The 21,140-nt window shown below is 34.5% G+C and overlaps 2 protein-coding genes and 1 long non-coding RNA gene across 7 annotated transcripts; 2 read left to right on the top strand and 1 right to left on the bottom strand.

The window, feature by feature from the left end:
* Positions 1 to 278: 278 nt before the first annotated feature.
* On the top strand, positions 279 to 4,654 carry LOC133522843 (putative zinc finger protein 56). Its single transcript, XM_061858310.1, has 3 exons — positions 279 to 882; positions 3,448 to 3,521; positions 4,072 to 4,654. Exons 1-3 carry the CDS (start codon positions 499 to 501, stop codon positions 4,385 to 4,387), a joined length of 774 nt encoding a protein of 257 aa, XP_061714294.1. The 5' UTR covers positions 279 to 498; the 3' UTR covers positions 4,388 to 4,654.
* On the top strand, positions 896 to 2,076 carry LOC133522912 (uncharacterized). The gene is made up of 2 exons (XR_009800149.1): positions 896 to 1,100; positions 1,883 to 2,076. It is a non-coding gene; the product is annotated as an uncharacterized LOC133522912 (long non-coding RNA).
* LOC133522878 (high affinity copper uptake protein 1-like) lies at positions 4,648 to 21,140 on the bottom strand. 5 transcript variants are annotated; one of them, XM_061858343.1, is made up of 7 exons: positions 20,924 to 21,139; positions 19,725 to 19,811; positions 18,396 to 18,491; positions 14,595 to 14,707; positions 14,395 to 14,517; positions 9,467 to 9,496; positions 4,648 to 6,154 (listed from the first exon to the last, which is right to left on the bottom strand). In XM_061858343.1, the coding sequence occupies exons 2-7, from the start codon at positions 19,800 to 19,802 to the stop codon at positions 5,953 to 5,955; spliced, it is 642 nt and encodes a 213-aa protein (XP_061714327.1). In that variant the 5' UTR covers positions 19,803 to 19,811; positions 20,924 to 21,139; the 3' UTR covers positions 4,648 to 5,952. The 5 variants fall into 5 exon arrangements, with proteins under 5 accessions (XP_061714327.1, XP_061714334.1, XP_061714353.1 ...); XM_061858350.1 differs by lacking the exon at positions 20,924 to 21,139 and adding an exon at positions 20,579 to 20,733; XM_061858369.1 differs by lacking the exon at positions 19,725 to 19,811 and having other exon boundaries at positions 20,924 to 21,140.

The raw sequence follows: 21,140 nt of genomic DNA, 5'->3' as shown, positions 1-21,140 counted from the left end.
GATGGGATGTCCTACGATTCCTCCCGTGGTGCGCATACTATTTTGCTGCTCGATGGAGGCGGAAAGCGGCAACTTCGTTTAGCGCAGCGGGAGCAAAGTTGTCGCTTTCCGCCCGGAGAGCAGAAAAGGTGAAACAAATACGATTATCAGGCCCGAAATCGGGAGTGATTTTGGGCCCAAAATCGGGAAGTGTGGATGTAATTGGCGCTTAAAGGCCAGTTCGAACGGGATGGTAGATGAGATTGACCTATCGAGTATTGTATTCTTTGAGATTGACGCCGTTTATTTTTTCTGATCAAATTGACAATTTGATCATCCCGTCTGGATGGACTTTTAGGCCTTATCATACGTAAACATAAATAATTGTTCTCTTATTTTATTCCTTCATTCAAGTTAAACCGGACAAAAATGTTATAGGTGCAATCAATATCTTTATTGCCTACGTTAACATAATATCATCACTGTTACATAAAATGCCAATAGAACACAAGTCTTAAAATGGAAGAAAAGAATCCTTTGGAACAGACTCCAGTTACTCTACCGAAAAAGGGTCTCCAACGTAATGCTAGGGGTAGGCCGACATCCGAAAAAGCTATAAAGTTTACTCCACAGCCGAAATCTATAATATCGCGGTTATTGAGACGAGTAAGAAAACAGAACTGTGATAAAATTAACAAAAGAAGCCACTCTGTCATTCACAACGTTTCTAACATTAATTTAACTACGGAAGATGTTTTTAATTCTAAAACCGACTCGGTCTTGGAAGAAACCCACTTATTAAACGCTTATCAGAGTATTCCAGGAACTTACGCTGTTGATGTGGATGATAATCATGATCATTGTAAGAATAGTTTAATTGCTGAAGAACAAAAAGATGTTCAGGTAACTAATTTGTTTCGTAGTTTTTACTGTACCCTTTTACAGTGAGCTGCGAAATTATGAATGAATTCATTAATTAAGTCGCCATGCACTTTTACGGCTGATGGTACAATAGCTTCGGGTAGATTGCAATGGTGGAAATGCATCATGTTGCCCAATTCTTGCAAGACATTATTTAATTCAAATTGATATGGCTGGATTGGGTGTATCAATAGAGAAGTGTAGAAATCATGATCATGAAATCATTTTAATTTTAATGTTTAAACATTTCTCAAATTATATTGTTTATTTACCGCCAAAATGTTGTTAGAGTATAGTTTCAATATAGAGTGATTTAATAAATAATTATAATGTGATTCATGTTTCTGTGAACCGGTGCAAGTGCAAAAAATTAATAGTTAAACGGAAATTAACGTTTGGATGAAATTGATCTTAATAATTGTAAATTGAATTAATTGTGACCTTATCTAAGAAACCTGGATCTTTTGTTGAGGGTGCTTACATCACATTGCGTAATTCAGCATTGTATGTAAATAGGAGCATCGTTGATAATGGTGTAAGCACCATTGACAATAAGTTCCCTTTCAATAAGTAATGTCACAATTATATGAATGAATGAACAAAATCAGTCAGACTGACTTTTTTTTTAGTTAAGTGATAAGGCAGTTCACTGAAACAGTAATTGACTTAAAATTAAACTATTAACAGTGATCGGAACTATGGGAGTAAAACTTTAACAAAACTTGTTAAGCGGACATAAAATAGTGCATACAGCCCTAAAAATATTAATGTCCATAGGGATAGGAATAGTATAGTACTTACAGCCATAAAAATATTTACATTCATAGATATTCGAATATTTTTAAGGCTATAAGCACTCTTTTTATGTCCGCTTGATAAGTTTTGTTAAAGTTTTACTCCCATAGTTCCGATCACTGACTATTAACTTATTCACTTTTAATGAATTATTAATTATATCACTCTATATTTATACTGTTTTTAGGGTTCCGTAGCCAAATGGCAAAAAACGGAGCCCTTATAGATTCGTCATGTCCGTCTGTCTGTCCGATTATGTCACCGCCACTTTTTTCCGAAACTATAAGAGCTATACTGTTCAAACTTGGTAAGTAGATGTATTCTATGAACCGCATTAGGATTTTTACACAAAAATAGAAAAAAAAAACAATAAATTTTGGGGTTCCCCATACTTAGAGAACTGAAACTCAAAAAAATTGTTTTCATCAAACCCATACGTGTGGGGTATCTATGGATAGGTCTTTAAAAATGATATTGAGGTTTCTAATATCATTTTTATCTAAACTGAATAGTTTGCGCGAGAGACACTTCCAAAGTGGTAAAATGTGTCCCCCCCCCCCCCCCGTAACTTCTAAAATATCAATAAAAAATCTAAAAAAATATATGATATACATTGCCATGCAAACTTCCACCGAAAATTGGTTTGAACGAGATCTAGTAAGTAGTTTTTTTTAATATGTCATAAAATAAAAATAAATTTTTTTTTTCATCAAACCCATACATGTACTATGGATAGGTCTTCAAAAATGATATTTAGGTTCCTAATATCATTTTTTTCTAAACTGAATAGTTTGCGCGAGAGACACTTCCAAAGTGAAAAAAATTGTGTCCCCCCCCCTGTAACTTCTAAAATAACAGAATGAAAAATCTAAAAAAAACATGATATACATTATACCATGCAAACTTCCACCGAAAATTGGTTTGAACGAGATCTAGTAAGTAGTTTTTTTTAATACGTCATAAATGGTACGGAACCCTTCATGGGCGAGTCCGATTCGCACTTGGCCGCTTTTTATTAGTATACAATACATACACTAACCAAATTTTGACCAAGTTGGTGGTAACTAGTAGGAAATGATTCCCAGTAGTTACCAGTGGTAAAAGGTGGGAAATAAATCCCCAGTAGTTACCACTGGCAACAACTTGGTGGTAACTAGTGGGAATAACCCCTTTCGGTGGACAGGGGAGAGTAGTCATAGTCAGGCACCTAAAAGCTTGTTCATATGTATGCACTGTGTTTTTATTGAATTCCGTTAAGTTCGGGGTATTGATAAGTATGTTTAAGGAAACTACATGGCAAAGTTAATTTAAAATATATATATTTTTATTATACTTATCTTTATTTTATTTTTATAAAAAGTAATTAAATATTGCGTATACCACTTAACACCGGTATTACATTTAACTCAACCAAACAATTGAAAACTATGACATATCAATGTCATTTCGAATAATATTTAGTAGCAAATGTAGTATCATACTAAACACTAATATGTAAACAAACCCTAGGGGAAGTGTACACGCTCGTAAAGGCGTTATCGGATAAAAATATTTTTTTTATTATCTCCGAAATGGCGTTAATTAGAATACCGGTGTCTTTGAGAATATTACTTAATTTAATCTCAGGAATGCACCCTTGAAATTAATGGAGAATAAAAAACAACATGGTGTATAAAGTGAAAATGTTATCTAATTAAAGGTCACGAGTAAATAGAACTAGTGTGTTTAATGTATTATTTGTTTTGCTTACAGAATAATACAACAACACTTTGGGACAATAAGTGTGAAGAACCAACACCAATCACCTGTTATGTATGCTCACATAGGTAACTTTTTGCATTAAAGTTTGTCTTTAAAATAACACTTAACACATTTACAGCCATGTAAGTAGTAAATTTATATTGAGTATTTTTAGAACATTGTCATCCTTTGTGTGCGGTTTTGAAATAGTATTTTATACAATCATGATATAGTAGAGAGCTTTTCAGTCGAGTACCGTGTTTGGGCAACGAAGCTTGCTGAGATGCCTAAGTAAGGTACAAGACTGCAAAATTTGATTATATAACTATTGTAATAAATATATATATATATATAAATATATATATATATATATATATTACTATAAAACCTAAATAATCAATGAAAATTGGGAAGTATCTCAGTAGACAAAAATGTAGTACAAAAGACATGAACATGCGACTCCCGCCCTGCGCTCCTTAAGTCATTTTTTTTTATAGTTGACAACTGCATATCGAAATGAATCTTATATATGAGTCGGGAGCCCATAAATGAAAAGTACGCAATTATAGCTTGGTATACGAAATCTTAATTCAACCATTACAGTTGACGAGTAGAAAAACATCTTTTTTATTTCAGAAGCAGCAGCCTACAAGCACACAGAAAGCATTTAAGCATTCACAAAAATCAGCTCTATGCCTGCAACTTCCCCGATTGCAAGTACACCTGCAAGTTGTCCTGTAATCTCATTAAGCACAGAAGGATACACACATCAGAAAAACCATTTCTTTGTGATCAGTGCACATTCAGATCAAACTTTGCCAATTCACTGAAAGTGCACAGAAGAATCCACACATCTGAAAGACCGTATGGCTGCCAGCTGTGTAGCTACAGGTGCAACAGCAGTTCTAATCTCAAGAAGCACTGTCTTCACAGACATCGCAACATTTCTTAGGAGAATAATTTAGCCAATTGTTGTATGTGAAGTGAAATCTGAGATGTGATCAATAATAATAAGAAACAATCACTAATTGTAATAGAAGCTAAATGAAGTTGGAGTGAAAGTTGCTAGCCTTAATATTGATAATTATTTCTTGAATTCGAAGCACTCCCAGCATTGTAATGATTAATAAACATATTTTACATATATATGTATTGTATAAGTAATTATGTATAAATTACAATTATTTTATTCCCTGAAAAATAAAAGACAAGTTTTACAGATCAAAGCGTTTATATTCATATCATTATTCTAAATATACAATATTCTATAAAGGTATAACTGGTACTAAAATAAAAATCAAAATCGTCGCCCAAAAAGTACTTAAACAACATGTGTCCTCTTAAAACGTGAATTATTACACACGATATTTATATATTCATTTGAACTACGCAACAAAAAAGCGAGGATATTATTTAACATATTTTAATACTAGTTTGTATTGTAGTAGTCACAGGTATGATGTGCTGTAGGTACCTCGGGGTGCTATACCGCCGGTGAACGAGACTAGGCGCAGCGCCAAATTCCCAATAAACAAATTACATTAGCATGGAATTTAACGCTATGCCTCGGATCTCCTTGCCGGTGCTAAAGCACCATAACCACAGGAGTAAAGTAACAGTGTCGTACAACCATGCTGTGTGCACTACTGACGCACGCGCAGCCTGAGAAGCGTAAGTCGCGCGTTTGTAGCAATGTATTTCACAGTACGGAAAATATCTCTGTTCAGTTTCTGTACTCCTGTGTCATTACACAGGTTGACACAAAAAGCGTATGCAAAATGATCATCTCCAATTCAGCTAATGACAAACAATATAGTGCGTTATCCCGGGCGTCGAAACATACTTTCAAAGTATTTCTTTGCAAGGAATTTTGTGGCACGTCATTGAGTACGAGATGCAAAAATGAATTGTAGCAAATGTTTGGTTTTTACACTTGGTGTTTTATTTGGTATAAATATAATGATTTGTAACATTGTATCGCATAAATACAGTTTTCTTACTGCCAAAATAAATACCTTCATTCATAGTGTAAATACCAAGTACTCGCAAAACAAGAAAATGTATTTTCCCCAGTAACTAGCAAATGCATCATTTTTATGTATCTCTGCTCTAAGTGTTCTTGTGCATATAAAATACCACACCACCACCAAAATAAATACCTTGTATTTTACTAGTTATTTTCACTTAGCTAAGGTATTTATTTTGACAATATGGGGAATGTAATTCATGGAATAATTTTACAGAATAGCTTAGCCGTATCTATTCTGTAATAAAAAGGACATTAACAATGCTTCATATTTTAGGTCAAGCTCAATTTTTGAACTCGCCTTACAAAAACACTTTAAATTTTAACTTTAAAAATACACTTTAGGTACAGTAGGTATGTATAATCTAAAAACAGCGGATGTTTATGCTTAAAAATAAACACAATGCTTTATATTGTTCGTCCATAGCCAATCCGGATCTCATTCAGTATAACGTTTTTTGCGTCACCCGACTTCGTCATTTGAGTTTGTGTCAGTGACAGTGTTCGGTGAAGTCAACGACGACGGACTCGCGCCAGCCGAAGAGGAAGTACCCCGTGGCCGAGCCCAGCACGACGGCCACGCAGAGCCACGTGTTGTACGTCATGAACACGAGCATGAGCATGTAGCTGATGAACACCTGGAGACCGTGGAGCACGGTTTGGTAGGCGTGCGCGCCGCTTAGCATCGTCGGTCTGTTGAGAAAACAAAGTCTTATCACATACCTACATTGAAACTTTAAATAAATAATAATAAATATTATAGGGACATTCTTACACAAATCGACTAAGTCCCACAATAAGCCAAGAATGCTTGTGTTCAGGGTACTCAGCCAACGATATATAAAATCAATCAGTGATCCATGGCTATGTTTTTTTTTCCTTTTGAAGTACGGAACCCTAAAAAAGTGTCGATTAAATTCTATATAATTGCATTGTACCGGTAAATTGATTGACCGATGGTTTTAATCCATTTGATGTTCTACCTCGACCTAAACAGAATTAAATACGCCGCATTCTTTTTCTTTTCTTGTAATACTTGTAGACTATGATTACTCGCCGACAAGGTAGAAAATCATATCTATAGCCACAAGCCACCTGTCAATAGAAACCGGCCATGTGCGAGTCGGACTCGCCCACCGAGGGATCCGTACTTTTTTAATATTTGTTATTATAGTGGCAACACTGGCAACAGAAATACATCGTTATACGTTTTACCCTTTGGGTAAGGGTACGGAACCCTAAAAACTAGAGGTGACCATTGACACAACATCCGGAAAGGTTTTCATGCCACGGGGCGCATCAATGAGAAGGTAAAAAAAGAAGTTTAAGTATTTTCAAAATTCTTACACATATTTACATTCATATTATATGTAAGTATATTATAAAAAAATGTTCATTTCTATTGTAACTTCTCGGCATTCGACACTCGACCTCTGCTCACGACGACTTGACGCCGGTCAAGGTATTAAATATCGACAAACAAACGACGGACAAATTAACAAGGACAATAAGGTCGTGTATACATGTTTATGGCACTTTATCCGCGTCGATATCTAATACCTTCATTGACTGTACATACAATTGAAACTTTCGAACATTAGGCCTGTTCGCTTGTCGGCATATCAATCTAACAAAAATAACTGGTTCAGAGATAATATCTCTGTTAGCCTGCAGGCGTGCGATCGATCACTGATTTTGCTTTTGTAGGACAGACTGACCAAGTTCACTTACTATACACGGGATTAATGTAATTATTAACTACACCTACACTTTCACATTGTATGTGAAAATAATGTGACATGGGTCACTTTTAATTATACTGAGGTCAGTAGATTAAACCTTGTTATTTTATCTCAAATTACAAATTACATGTAATTTGGAGCAAACAACATTTGCACGTCTGTGCTATAAAAATCTCAGCAGATTTATGTTGGTCTGAGTCTATTTACCTTTGATATTAGTAAACTATGTAATGTGGTTGATACACGGTGTAACATGAGGAAACCGAAAGATTTTAACAGTGTATTCCTGATCACATTTAGAGACTAAAATGTCATATATCGCCTAGTTTCGGAGTTAATACCAACTAAAAAAACATCTTATTGTAACTTAGTGGAAAACGCCTTTTTGATGGCGATGGTGCCATTATGGGGGTAGTCTTAATATCCTTATTGATAGATGTCAAAAAGTGACAAAAACTAGTTAAAAAAAAAACAAACGTAAAAATTAATTTTTTGTGCCAGTTTTACCATAACATTAACTTTTTATGTACAAATACATTCAAATTTTGTCGAGTTTAAGTGAAAATCCATATAACATTTTGTCGTTCTTTTGGCCTCAGAAGTACGATGTTAAAATCTGTAGGGTTCCTCATGTTACACCGTGTATAGGATGATTTTTAAGTCATGAACAGGAACCACATTTTCCGATAAGGCTTTCCTGAACTGACAATGAATCAGCTCCTTAATTAATTATCAATAAAAAATATATTAATCAACATTCATGGTCACCCTACTAGTCACGTGACATAAATGCAATGTAAATAACGCTACGTAATGTTATGATATGACTTATGAAAGGGTGTAGCAGGATAGCCTAGGAAAAATTGCCCCCAGCGATTTTGGGCCGAAACTGTAATCAAACGATGCCTTTTGGGGAGGTTATACTCTGCACAAAGTTTCATCCCTCTGTTACCCCATGGGGGTCAAAAACACCCGATTAACCCCAAAACTGTTTTAATTATTTTTTCCTAAACTATGAAAGTGACGAATTTCAAATTTTGTACAAATATTAATAAGACTAAAAGCTATGTGCTTATAAAATATGAACCCCCTAACCATTTAAACTCATGTAAAAAAAAAAAAACAATAAAAAAACAATCTGTATATCAAGTTTGGCTCATGGTACACACACCATTTTTTTTTTCAAAAATGAACCAGTTTATATTCTACATTATACAAAATTTTCATGGACCTACTCCAGAAGGAACATTTGATTACAGTTTCGGCCCAAAATCGCTGGGGGCAATTTTTCCTAGACTATCCTGCTACACCCTTTGTCATTGTCAATATTATTATTTTTAACGTTTCCAGCCAGCAAATACAAAGAGGTTGGTTTAATAATTTGATTAATATGCCGCGAGTCCGTGACAAAACTTATGAATATTTCTATGTACAAGTGTTTAAACGTACAGATTAAGAAACACGCATTTCTGAACACGACTTATGATTATGAATCATTTTGCATATTTAAAATCCTACTGTCGAAACGACTTAGCCGATATTGCAGATGTCCAGATGTTGCAGATTTCTGATAAGTTTCTAGGGCACCAGAATAAACTAGCAAATGTTTAAAAACAAATTATTACGAACTAACTGGTTGTAATCTGATATCTTATTGTCAATGATAATGGGTATAGTCGTTAGATTTGTAGCTGGCCCCAACGGCCTATCCTTTGTCTATTGTTAACTAAAACGGCGCGTGCCACTACCTGCAAAAAAAAGGGTCGTATAATTCTAATTGGCACCTGAGCGCGGGCTAGTCCAACGCTCAAAAAAACAGTGTAGGTGTGCTCTCCGATAACGCGCCTTTGTTACGCATATCGAGGACACATTTTAGACTGGTTCGGTAACGTTCGACTCGCCGGCACTCAGTAACCGTATAGGGACCACACAAGACATCGCAAATTATTTTTCCATTTGTTCATTTTGAATCTTATTTCAATCACCATAGGAGTTGTAATTAAATAACCGGTTAAAGTGACCGGGCCCTTTTTTTTGCAGGTAGTGGCATAACTTCAACTTCACGCCTATAAACGACTGTTTAATCTAGCCAGCTAATAAAACATTTACATACATTCAACAGCAGAGGTGTTCCAACTGCTCTTACTCTCATAATATCAAAGATGTGTTCAGATAATTTAGGAAACCTCGCCCGCATAGCTACATCCGCTGCTAACTGTACGTAGTTATGAAATGATGAATGACTTAATGAATGGTTACTTACACATTCCTTTCCAGAGCATGCGGCACCGGCCTTAAAAGAAAAAAAAGTGTTTTATAACATCTTGTTAGATTTAACTACCCATAGGCATATATCCGAGCTGTTTGGTTATGAAAGTCGGATTACGTCGTTAAGAATCAAAGTTTACATTCACATACAAGACAAAAGAGATTAATAAAGTAAACAGTGGACGTGAAACGAATCACGTTTGCAAATAACAGTCTATATCGGATACTAAAATTATTTATGTGACCAATAAATGACCACTGATGGAATCACTTTGGTCTTGCAAATCGGTTATGTGCGTTTTTAACGAAATCAATTAAAATTATTTCAAATATAGTTATTACAAAAGAGATTGAAATAGTTTTGTTTTATTCTTTGTTTTAGCGTCAGGGAGATCAGGTTGTGGACGGAAAAAATGTGAATGGATTGCGAGATGTCGGAGATGTGATATGAGATATGATGGTCACACTTGTCTACTTGACAGTGATAGCGACAGCAACCCTCTTAAAAACAAAAAACTAATTCATAAAAAAAAATATTATAAATAAATTCATTCATTCAAAAACACACGTTGTTAAAATGTGACATTCACTTTATAAATGTGTGTGACCTCTTCCATCCCCCCCCCCCCCCCTCTCTGATCCGAGGGCATACCGACAGAATAGAAAACCGTCTCTATCGCTCGAATACGCAAGAGTGATAGAGAAGCAAATAACGAAATTTCCGTATAGGATTTGGATTTCGATTCGGATATCACAATGTTTACATCTCAATATTCTCAATGTTTCAAAAATTTGGATTTAGCAATTCATTACTGCCGACAAAAGGAATCGTTTACAATTGTTTTGCTATGGGTAACGGTCCAGTCTTGAGCGCATGTAATTCAACTGCTATTTTAGATCGATAGGTATGCAAATTGTGCTAGGTCTTAAGGTAAAATGAGTTACAAGTAGGTATATTAACTGCCATATAATATAATGTACTTAACTAAATTAGACACACATTAAGTAACGCTGATGAAGTCATGAGTGAAGACTGGGTAATTATTTTTGATTTTCTGCCGTCGAATATTAAACCCGTGGGACTCGTGAAAGTCGTAAATCTCGTGATAGTTGATAAAGTACGTATTTTATTATACTAGTAGGCAGTTTTGGCCGAACGGTAATTGCAATTGACCATTATAAATTGAACCGTAACCGTAACGGACGGTTTCAGTTTACGGTTCAATTTGTAATGGTTATGGCCAATATTTTTTAATTGCATTAACGTTTCGGCCAACACTGCTAGTAGGTATCATTTTGAGCTTACTTCCAACATATTAGGATATTTTTTACACCTACATTTATAAGTTGCACTGTATTTAAAAATATGGCATTTACCTACAACTTAAAACCAAATGTTACGATGAAAGTGTTTTAAAATTTGAGTCGACCCTCCCGTACTCGTTAAAATATGGTTAAAATTTTATATCACTTCGACTTTAATTAGCAAGTTAAGTTAATTAGTTAAGTTGACGAAGGATTATTTAAACCCTCACATTTTAAATCGACATTTTAAATTTTATTCACCTTAACTACGATACTACTGAGTCGATTTTGACGAATAAAATAACAATCGATTTGAATTACATGGTTTACCTACGTATTTAACTAACTTCCAAAAAGGAAGCTCTCCTAGTATACGAAAACGAAGATGGTTATTTTTTTCTGTTAGATCAACGTTAACGGTTAAACTTTAAATTCCAACTAATTATCCTGTCTGGACTAGTGGGTAAAGTTTTAGTGACTCTGCCTATGAAGCTGATGGTCCCGGGTTCAATCTTGGTAATGGCATTTATTTGTGTAATGAGCACAAATACTTGTTGCTGGTCATTTTTGTCTATGTATTTAAGTATACATCAATATATATATTATATAAATATTGATGCCTAAGTACAGTTACATCTGAAAATTTCGATACGAAAATGTGAAATTTTTTGATCAATTATTTTTGACTACAAAAATTCGCTGTAATGTATGAAGTGATAAAATGTTAGGGTAACGTAACGCAACGTTTAAAACCGATATGTAGGAACGGTAAGAGAAAATTGCAAAAATTGTATGTATTTAAGGACCTGTAATTAGTCTTAAGTTAATTTTTTTAGCCCCCGTAAAGCGACTTGCTAAGCTCAGGAATTCACTCAGTGTCATTGGGGCCAAGATTTACAACTTGGTTCCGCCTGACATAAAGTCAGCGGAAAGTAACTCTATGTTTACCAAGAAATCGCAGGCAGGCACGAGTTTCTTCGCGGAGTTCATAACTAACCCGTAAAAAGTAGTATTATCTTTATGCTTGATTAATTATAAATATAAGATATAGTTGTAAATATGATGATTGTAAATATTATTAGTTATTTTAATCTTATTATGTAATTATTTAATGTAATCGTGACTTGTAAAACAACGATTTTACCAATAAATAAATCAATCAATCAATTGATTTCAATATGTTACGAAAATTATCATGTAAATTTTATTTCCATAATATCCAGAGAGGTAAAAGGGGACTACCTACTTTTATAAACGGGTCCACTTTCCTCTTAAAGGTAGTTGTTAGAAAACGCGTTGTTTACGAATGGCTGCTTACTGGATATCAGCAAGATAAGATATCAATAAGTTGGATATATTTAATACGTATATGTTGGGTACGTTAAACTCTGATATTATACACAAATACAGATGCAATTGATTCACAGGAACTGGCGCCCAGAGACCGACAGATTACCTCTATAGCAAATCGCGTCATCTCTTAAGATTGAACAATTACCTTTTTGTTAATGGATTGCAAATGGGTGTATCAAGTTTTTTTTGTCACTCGTTTTATGGTAGGAATTTAAAATAACCAAACATATGGCAGTTATAACGGGTCCCTTTGTTTGACATAAGTAATTATTGAAAGTCATGTCATAATGTAATGATTGTCAGATTATCATTAGCCATAATTCTGAAACCGTTAACTTTTCAGGATTTTCGTTAGGTTATCCTATAGATAGGTTAGGTTAGGTTTGTTTTATGGCAATCCTGAAATTACGCGTTTCTGAGAAAAACCAAATTATGACTAACGAAAATGCGGACAAACAATACATTATGACTTAAAACTTTATAGGAAACAATAGAGAACCCAGTTATAAGTCCTTCCATACCTGGAATTGGAATATTATTCGAACGTAGTACAGTGACGTCTGAAAATATCGATACGAAAATTGTGCCAAAAATATGTATATACTACCTTAATATATGGGCAATAAACTCGTGTACACATATTTTTGGCACTTTTTTCGTACCGATATTTTCAGACGTGACCGTACCTATAACATTTCTTCTAACAAACTACACAAATGTCTCCTGGCTGGCGGGACAGAACAGAATAACAACTCTAAAAAGTACTACTTCATTAGATATAATCCTTAAAGGGCTGTCGAGTTTAAGGCTGCGCTTCCACCACAGGTAAGCGGGGATGCGTAGTGTTTCTTAAGAACCAATAGAAAAATTCAGACTATAGAGCTACGCTGAGCAAAGATAGGTAACCGAAGCCTCCCTACGAGTCCCGCACATCTCTGGTGGAAATGCAGCCTAAGACTAGGTAGCCGAGCCGAGCCCAGAATGAGTCTCTCTTACCATAATGATTCATTTAAATAAATCAACAATTGTTAACAACCACATCGATAGCTGCAGTCGGAATTAGTTCATTAGACTTTGTAATTAGTAATTGCAGATAACAACAGACATCTCATTAGTGTATGTACCAAATTTTTTTCTAGCATAAACGAGGGATTGACAAAATTAATTATCGACATAACTGTCATCGATACGTAGGTACCTCAACTCTACTCGTATGGAAAATACTAACATTGATAAAGCTACCGCAAAATACAGGACACGACGCCTATCTTCATTGACATTATTAGCCATTTTTATGACTTTAGGCTACATACTACTTACATACAATAGTAATTCATTTTAATATTCAGGTACTATATATATAGAGAGGAAAAGTATATGTCTATTTGCATTTGAGTTATATTCTTGACACATTTCGTTGAGTTACAAATCATCAAATATAATATTTGTAATTTTCTTTTATATACATATATCTTTGATTTGCTTTGCTTATCGATAACAGGTTTATCGATGTTTGCCGATCCCTCATATTTGCTATAAAACTTCTTGGCATACTCATTAGTAATTGGTACTGAAACCTATGCAAATACAGCGACACAGTATATTGACTTCAATGTAGAAACTGGTTTTTAATTATGTAACAACGTTAAAGGCAATTTATATGAAACGGAAATTGATATGCCGTGTGCCAACGATAATTAAAAATGATTCAGCGGGCTTATGATGGCCGCACTTTTATCACCTTTTATCAGGTGTCGTGGTCGACACTTTCACTTCTTGGAGAGTATGTTTTGTAGCCACCAAACACCATAATATCTAGTTGCTAACATTAGTTTATATACGTTAATACGACCCTATAGTACTAAAGTTTACACCGAGATTTGTCCATACAATTGCGATGTTAAAAGGGTTAATAGCGTTATTTACAAACGCCTCTATTAGTTATTATTCGTTTGTCTTTATCTGTTATTTTAACTTATGTATTTTTAAGAAAGGGATTAAACAAAAATTAACTATTTGAGACTTGTAAAATTTTAGTATTAGTATTTATTACGGTTTTATATCATCAGAACCCATTGTACCATCGCCCACGCTATTAACTGTTCATCGGTAAACCTTATTACAAAAGGCATAAGGTACACCGATGGACAGTTACTGTTTGTACGGCAGATTTCGAATAAAGTCTAAAGTCACGGGAGTAGTGGCGAGATGTTGAAGGTAGCCGAATTAGTTACGAAAGTACGGATCATAATGTCTATACTCAACTGTATAACTTGAGGCTCGTCAGGGCTGCATATATTTTGGACCCCCTTGTCAGGTGGCGACACCGCGCAGTATTGGAGACCCGCATACGATTTCCACAGCAGATGCTTTCTGTAATATTTAAGCCTGAAACAAAACAGCATCATTATGCAACCACCACGCATGATAAGACAATTTTTAATGAAGTTTATCATAAAAATTACCCTTCGTATAGCAAAGCCATGATAAAGATTGCTATGAATGAGCCAATGAATGGTCCGACCTCTTTTACGTCCCACCAGGAGAACAGGATTGTCTCCACATATCCGCCATGGAACTAGAAAAGAAATTTTTAACGTTGGTAAAGTCAGAGTAGTTTTCGCAAGAAGTTTTCACGGTCGATTCCTTTCAGGACTTTAGGGCATATAGCTACTGGCCATAGCCGTTCCTAGGAATCGGTGATCGCTGTAATCCGGATAGTGTTGGCGCGGGCGCACTATACTTTAACGAGGCCCGACTATGACTTTCACGAAATTTCGTTTCTTCCCCTACTAAGAGCGCCTTCGAAACGAAATACGAAGATTTCAAGCAGAAGAGTACCTATACTAAACTGATTATATACTGTTAAGAAATTTATTTCATTAGTTTCAATAAGTTGTATGTTCATAAAGTCTTCATTTATTTACTTACTATTTTTATACCGTAAAAATATTGCAGATGATAATCCGGAAACCTGTTTTGCATTAATGGCCGGTATTTTTGCCCGTCTGGATTACCAAGATCCTATTATGCTAGCAGAAACATTCTTTTTATCACACTTGCTCGAAAAAGTTCTTATTTCATGCAGGTGTGCTGAAGGACAAAGGCCTATTTTGTTCCCTCGGGAGTTATGGATTGTGAAAAAAAAAGCTATAACTCCCTAGTGAGTTATAGCTTTTTTTTTATTATGTCATTTATTCATACAAACCAAGTAGCATAAATGAGTTTTACTTTCAAAATACTGACGTTTATAATTTAATATTTTGCTTTAAGTTTAAAATTATTTAATTTGATTAATTTAACATCCGTTTAAAATATTTTTACATAATTTTCAGTCGTGGCTGAATGCCGAATAGGTCTGTGCCTTCGATGCCTCACCTGCCAAGAAATTACAAAATGGCAGACGAATGTTTGATATGTCACCGTATTTAAAAATCATTTCGCTTAAAATTTAGTTTTTTCTTCCCAAGTGTGATGAAAAACATTGTGTGTAACTCCGGGGGTAATTGCAAACTCGGGTCTTTAATTCCCTCCAGCCTCCGGCTGTCCGGAATTACCACCCTCGTATTCAAAATTTCACTTACCCCCTCGTTGCACAATGTACTATAACTAACTATAGACCTTATTTCCTTTTTAATAAAGTTTACAAATTAGGCGCGTTAACAGTGCGGACGACTGTTAACCGTTAATATCAACACCGCAAACCGCAACCATAACTGCATTGTTAATCTTATACTAAGTGATATAAATATGAATATAAAGACTCCTAAACAGCTTAACTAGTAGCTGCCAGCAAAGTCCCTATTTTCCTCTTTAGATATTAACATTATAGAGGATTTTTTTTTCGCAATTTGATGTATGTTAATATACGCACAGCTATGTCCATTATTACAAAAGTTAGGAGCTTTTAAAATTGTATAGATTTTTTTTTAGAATATATAACTCTCCCAACGGGTTAATTTTAACGCCACTCGTTGCAAATTTTCTACTTTTGGCACTTGTATCGTAATGTACTATTTGTAGCCTATTTTTCGACTACAGTCAGGAGTTCAAGCCGCTGTGAGTGACTGTTTACCTTTAGTAGTACATTGTTCAGTAACTATTCGGTAAACAGGTCATTGTGTGGCGTTAAGAATGGGTTCTCAATGGACTAATGGTAATGAGGTTTCAACTACAAGGTGACATAATCTATATCACTATACAACTATGAACTTGAAAGTGGAAAACTATGAATGTACAAAACAATAGTAACATTGGCAGCCAATTTTAAACTTATATAGCAGCCTCCTATAGCCTAGTCAGTAGTGACCCTGCCTACAAAGCAGGACGTCCCGGGTTCAAATCCTGGTAAGAAATTGGTTGACAATCGGTGGACTGAACCTGTCGGCCACTAATTTCATTAATTTGTGTTTATTGTTGATTTATCGTGTGGCGTAATCCGTGTTTAATTAATTTGTCCGAGACAACCCCGCCAGAAAGATGAGCGACGAGCCTGTCCAGCCGGCAGGGTGGGCTGGTCAGGTCCAGTTTCCAGGTTCCAATTTGTGTGTTCATCATCATTAGTTATGGATGTTTTCCCATTTCCCAAACAAAACATAATAATTCTCGAGAACAGCACATTCAGCATAACTATATTTCTATGTGCCTATTTAAGTTTTCATCCTATATCTATCTTTTTAAGCCCTTTTCAAGCATAGTACCATTTATAGAACACATACACGTCAATAGAATTTCAACCTTAGCCATCAGATTTAAGGTTCAAATTAGATTGCACTTTCGGAAAATGTGACTTGTTTTCAAATGAATCATCAAAGCTGGATTTATTGGAATATATTTGAATTTTTTGGGAAAACCTCGTAGATTGGTGCGGCCTGGAAAAGGGTTAACTATATGTAATGTGTATGATGGTATCATAATAATATTTATTATTATTTTGGCAACAAGTCACAAATATACTTTTGCTCCACTCTTTTATTACGAGATTATAGGTGAAGTACCCACTTTGCATGTCTATCTCATGACCTTTGTAATGATCCTAAGCTTATTGTGTTTGTGTCATTCCATTGAGTACCTTCGGCCACATTCCAACAGATTAATCAAATCAACTTCATTATAGTTTGTCATTAGCATTGCACCAAATTTCAATTCAAGCAGACACCGGGATATGGTGTTAATTTAAGTTATTTGATTCTGGGTTTATTTAAATATCTTATATTATCTTATACCTTTAAACGAGCAATTCTTGTATATATATATATATGTATATATATTTCTGTGATCTCGGAAACGGCTCTAACGATTTCGCTGAAATTTGGTATATGGGGGTTTTTGGGGGTATACAATCGATCTAGATTAGTCTTATGTTTGGGAAAACACGTGTTTTCGAGTTTTTATGCGTTTTTCTTTCGACGCAGAATATGGTCGCTAATTTCGTGCTGCCGGCCACTGTCCGTCTGGTCCAGCGGGTTAAGACGCGGACGGCTAGAAACGAGTGTTACGGGTTCGAATCTCGCCCGGTGACTAACTTTTTTTTTTATATGTTCAAGTTTATATATATTTTTTAATTTTTATTGTTTTAAACAAGTTTAATTTAGTAAAAAAATGTATTTAAGATTATCACCTATACACCACCATATTACAATCAATAGTTAGAACCGAGCAAAGCTCGGTCGCCCAGGTACTATATAATAATGTAGATTATAAAGATATTTGTGGTTTTCCATCAAAGAAAGGTCCTTATGCTTCATGTGCAATAAGGACCGATCTATCAAAATTTCTGTTGGAATTTCAGATAAAATGGTCCTTAATGCACTTGAAGCTTAAGGACCTTTCTGTGACGGAAAGATTATATTAGATAGAAGATTATACATTACGATTACTATTGATTTTACCATAATGTAAATTTCTGGCAAAAAGCACACATCATTCTTTGTGAACTCACCTATAGTAATAATGTTTTGGATACTTAGATTAGATTTAGATGATTAGATGATTTATTTCATGAAAGACAATTACATAATAAATTTGCATTGATGTCAAAAATATAAGAATTTCTATCATGATCGTCAAAATAAAATAATAAAAATGAAAATAATAACAATACTAATGAAATAAAATTATAGCTCCAATAAGGATTGTCAATACAATTAGAATAAATAAGAGAAACAGTAAGTAGATGTACATTACTATAACCCTGTGATTAAAAAAGTAGATTAAATTATTGTTTTCTTTGTTTACATTAGTTTGAGAGAATTTGTAATACTTACAGTCATAGCCATCATTGAACCATGGGAAGCATGATCGTGCGTTTGATGACCCGTCCCTTCTCTTAAGGTTGAATTTATACCTTCATTCATAATTTTCTGCAATTAAGAAAAAACATGCTAAGATATATTTTTACAAACACTCATCATGATTATTGATTCCACAAAAAGTATCCAACCATTTTGAATATATATCCCTAGTTTGAATATACAGGCTGGCTCATTCAAATCGGTCAGTATGGGAATGTCTGAAACTATAAGACATACGAAGATTTGTTCTTAGGAACCATGTCACCGATTTTGATAAAAAGCAAAACTGCATTCATACATTTGAAAAAAAACCTTACCCAGCTCGGGAATCGAACCCGGTTGTTTTGAAAAAATAAACTTACACTTTTTCTATTTAAATATCGATTGTGTAGGTCTTAAGCTGTAAATGTCTCTAAGAAACATGATGTCTAAAATGAATAAAATGCATTGTTTTGACATACTTTAATTTATCATAGTAGGTGTTCGAAGTCATCTCAATGTACCTTTATTTATTTATTTATTTATTTATAAGAATATTTACATGTAACTAAGAAAATATTTCTATATTACACTTATAAATAATAACTAAATACAAAATACCTCCCCAAAGCTACCCACTTCTGGAATACTCCCAATACTCATATATACTCATCTCAATTGTAATTATAAATTATTATTATAGTATCTCCTTAGATTTCACGGGCCTATAAATCCCGGTCTTTTGATAGGCTTGCGTGGGGATATAAATCCAACACGTAGAGGCCCCTTGGAGAGCTTTAATGTCATGTAGATTGCCCGCTGGAACCCATTCACAGATGCAACAATACACACCCATGAACCAGTCTCAAGGGTCGGCAACGCGCATGTAACACATCTGGAGTAGCAGGCGTCCATAGGCTACGGTGACTGCTTACCATCAGGCGGGCCGTATGCTTGCTTGCCACCGTCGTGGTATTAAAAAAAAAAAAAAACAGGCATTGGGACTATTGTAGTAAAAGTGAACAGTATAAATTATTATTATTCAAATCAAATCAATAACAATTTATTTCGAACAGTGTCCATATCATGTTAGTAACATGTCACGCAAAATAGGCGCCAGTCTGGGAAAAGTCAAGCGCCAGGAAAATCGCCCATACTACAATACAATACAATGTTAGTAACATACAAATACTTATTAAGGAGTTGTTAGCATTTTACATGATGTGTTGGCATCCAAATTAAATAAGTAATTTAAAAATGTGTGGTCTAGTCATTTAAACAGAAACTAAACTTTCTTAATATATAGCATTAATAAACACTCACATAATCTGCTTGATTAATGTCATGGTGTTCCATGTGCTCATGACCCGAGTGGTGGTGCTCATGCTGGCTGTGATCCATGTTAAAGGTCTGAAATATGGTATCATGAAAGCCAGATGCCATATTTGATGTGTGCAAAACATATGAGCTGCCACTGCACACATAACAGCTCATTTGTTATTACAAACATACAAGTTTGAAAACTTCATTGCTTCAAAACTGTTATTAAATCAAATGAAGAGTTTATAAACCAAACTGTTATGTTGAAAAGTTTGAATAGGTCTAAGGGCTGATTTAGACGGCATGTGTACTCACATTCTATTTTAGTTACATTGCAGACTATTGAGATTACAACCAAATCAGCCGACTGATCAAGCACCACAGTGTAATGAGACTCACATGCGAGTTTTCGCACCTTGTAAATGAGCCCTATTGCTCTGTAGTACAGTGTGATATGTAACTAAGCCATGCAAAAAAGATTTATTCTATATTTATTACCCATGCGTTAATAATTTAATATGAACATCTGTAATATTAAGATCTTTACCATCACTGTGTAGTATAAGCTCTTTCTAATATTTTTTGTGCAACTCTCGACAAATTGTTACAAACAATAATATATGTACATATATTATTGTTACAAACAATAATCTATGTACATATATTATTTAGTTTATTTCACATCTGAAATTCTATAACCTATTTTATTATTAAATAATTATTATTTGTTGTCAGTTCACACACCAATAGCAAGTTAAGCATTGAAAACTATTTCAAAGTATATACTGTCCTACTAAAAACTTCATGAAATAAAGTATCATTGACTTATTTAAAAACAATATATAAATTATAGTTACTCTAATTTGTAGTAAATAATCAGCACATTAAAAAAAAAGACTGTAATGAAAAGTCTATTGAAGTGTAAGTCACACGAAAGAAAACGACCAGCGAGCGCAATGGTAATACGCGAACTACATGAGTCCTTTCACTTACATGATCTAACTAACCAGTCAAGTACCTCTTACTATAGAGCTGTTGTCTAGCATGCATTACACAATTGCAGTAGTACATTCAAATACAAACACTACACCTACAGGTCCCTAAATGATTACTCTATAAATCATTATTACCGTCTAATTAAATAGTCAATTAGCCCTAATAATGATGAATCCTAAGCATTATAACACAACTTATAAACTCACCTTATAAAATTTTAGGAGGACGTGTACGACCAAATAAAATTAATAATTGGCAAAATGTGGGACTCTGCCGACATAAAATGTTATCAGTAGAGTTATAGTATAGTAAATATAAATTTATATAATCGCATCGAGGACACTGATTTAACTTAACACAGTCGATCTTTCGTTCCCGATTCCTTTCACCACTAAAGCATTCATAATTCGTAGGGTGGCGTTG

Source organism: Cydia pomonella, chromosome 1 (assembly GCF_033807575.1).
Source record: "Cydia pomonella isolate Wapato2018A chromosome 1, ilCydPomo1, whole genome shotgun sequence".
Taxonomy (NCBI): Eukaryota; Metazoa; Arthropoda; class Insecta; order Lepidoptera; family Tortricidae; genus Cydia; species Cydia pomonella.
This window is presented reverse-complemented; position numbering and strand designations above follow the sequence as displayed.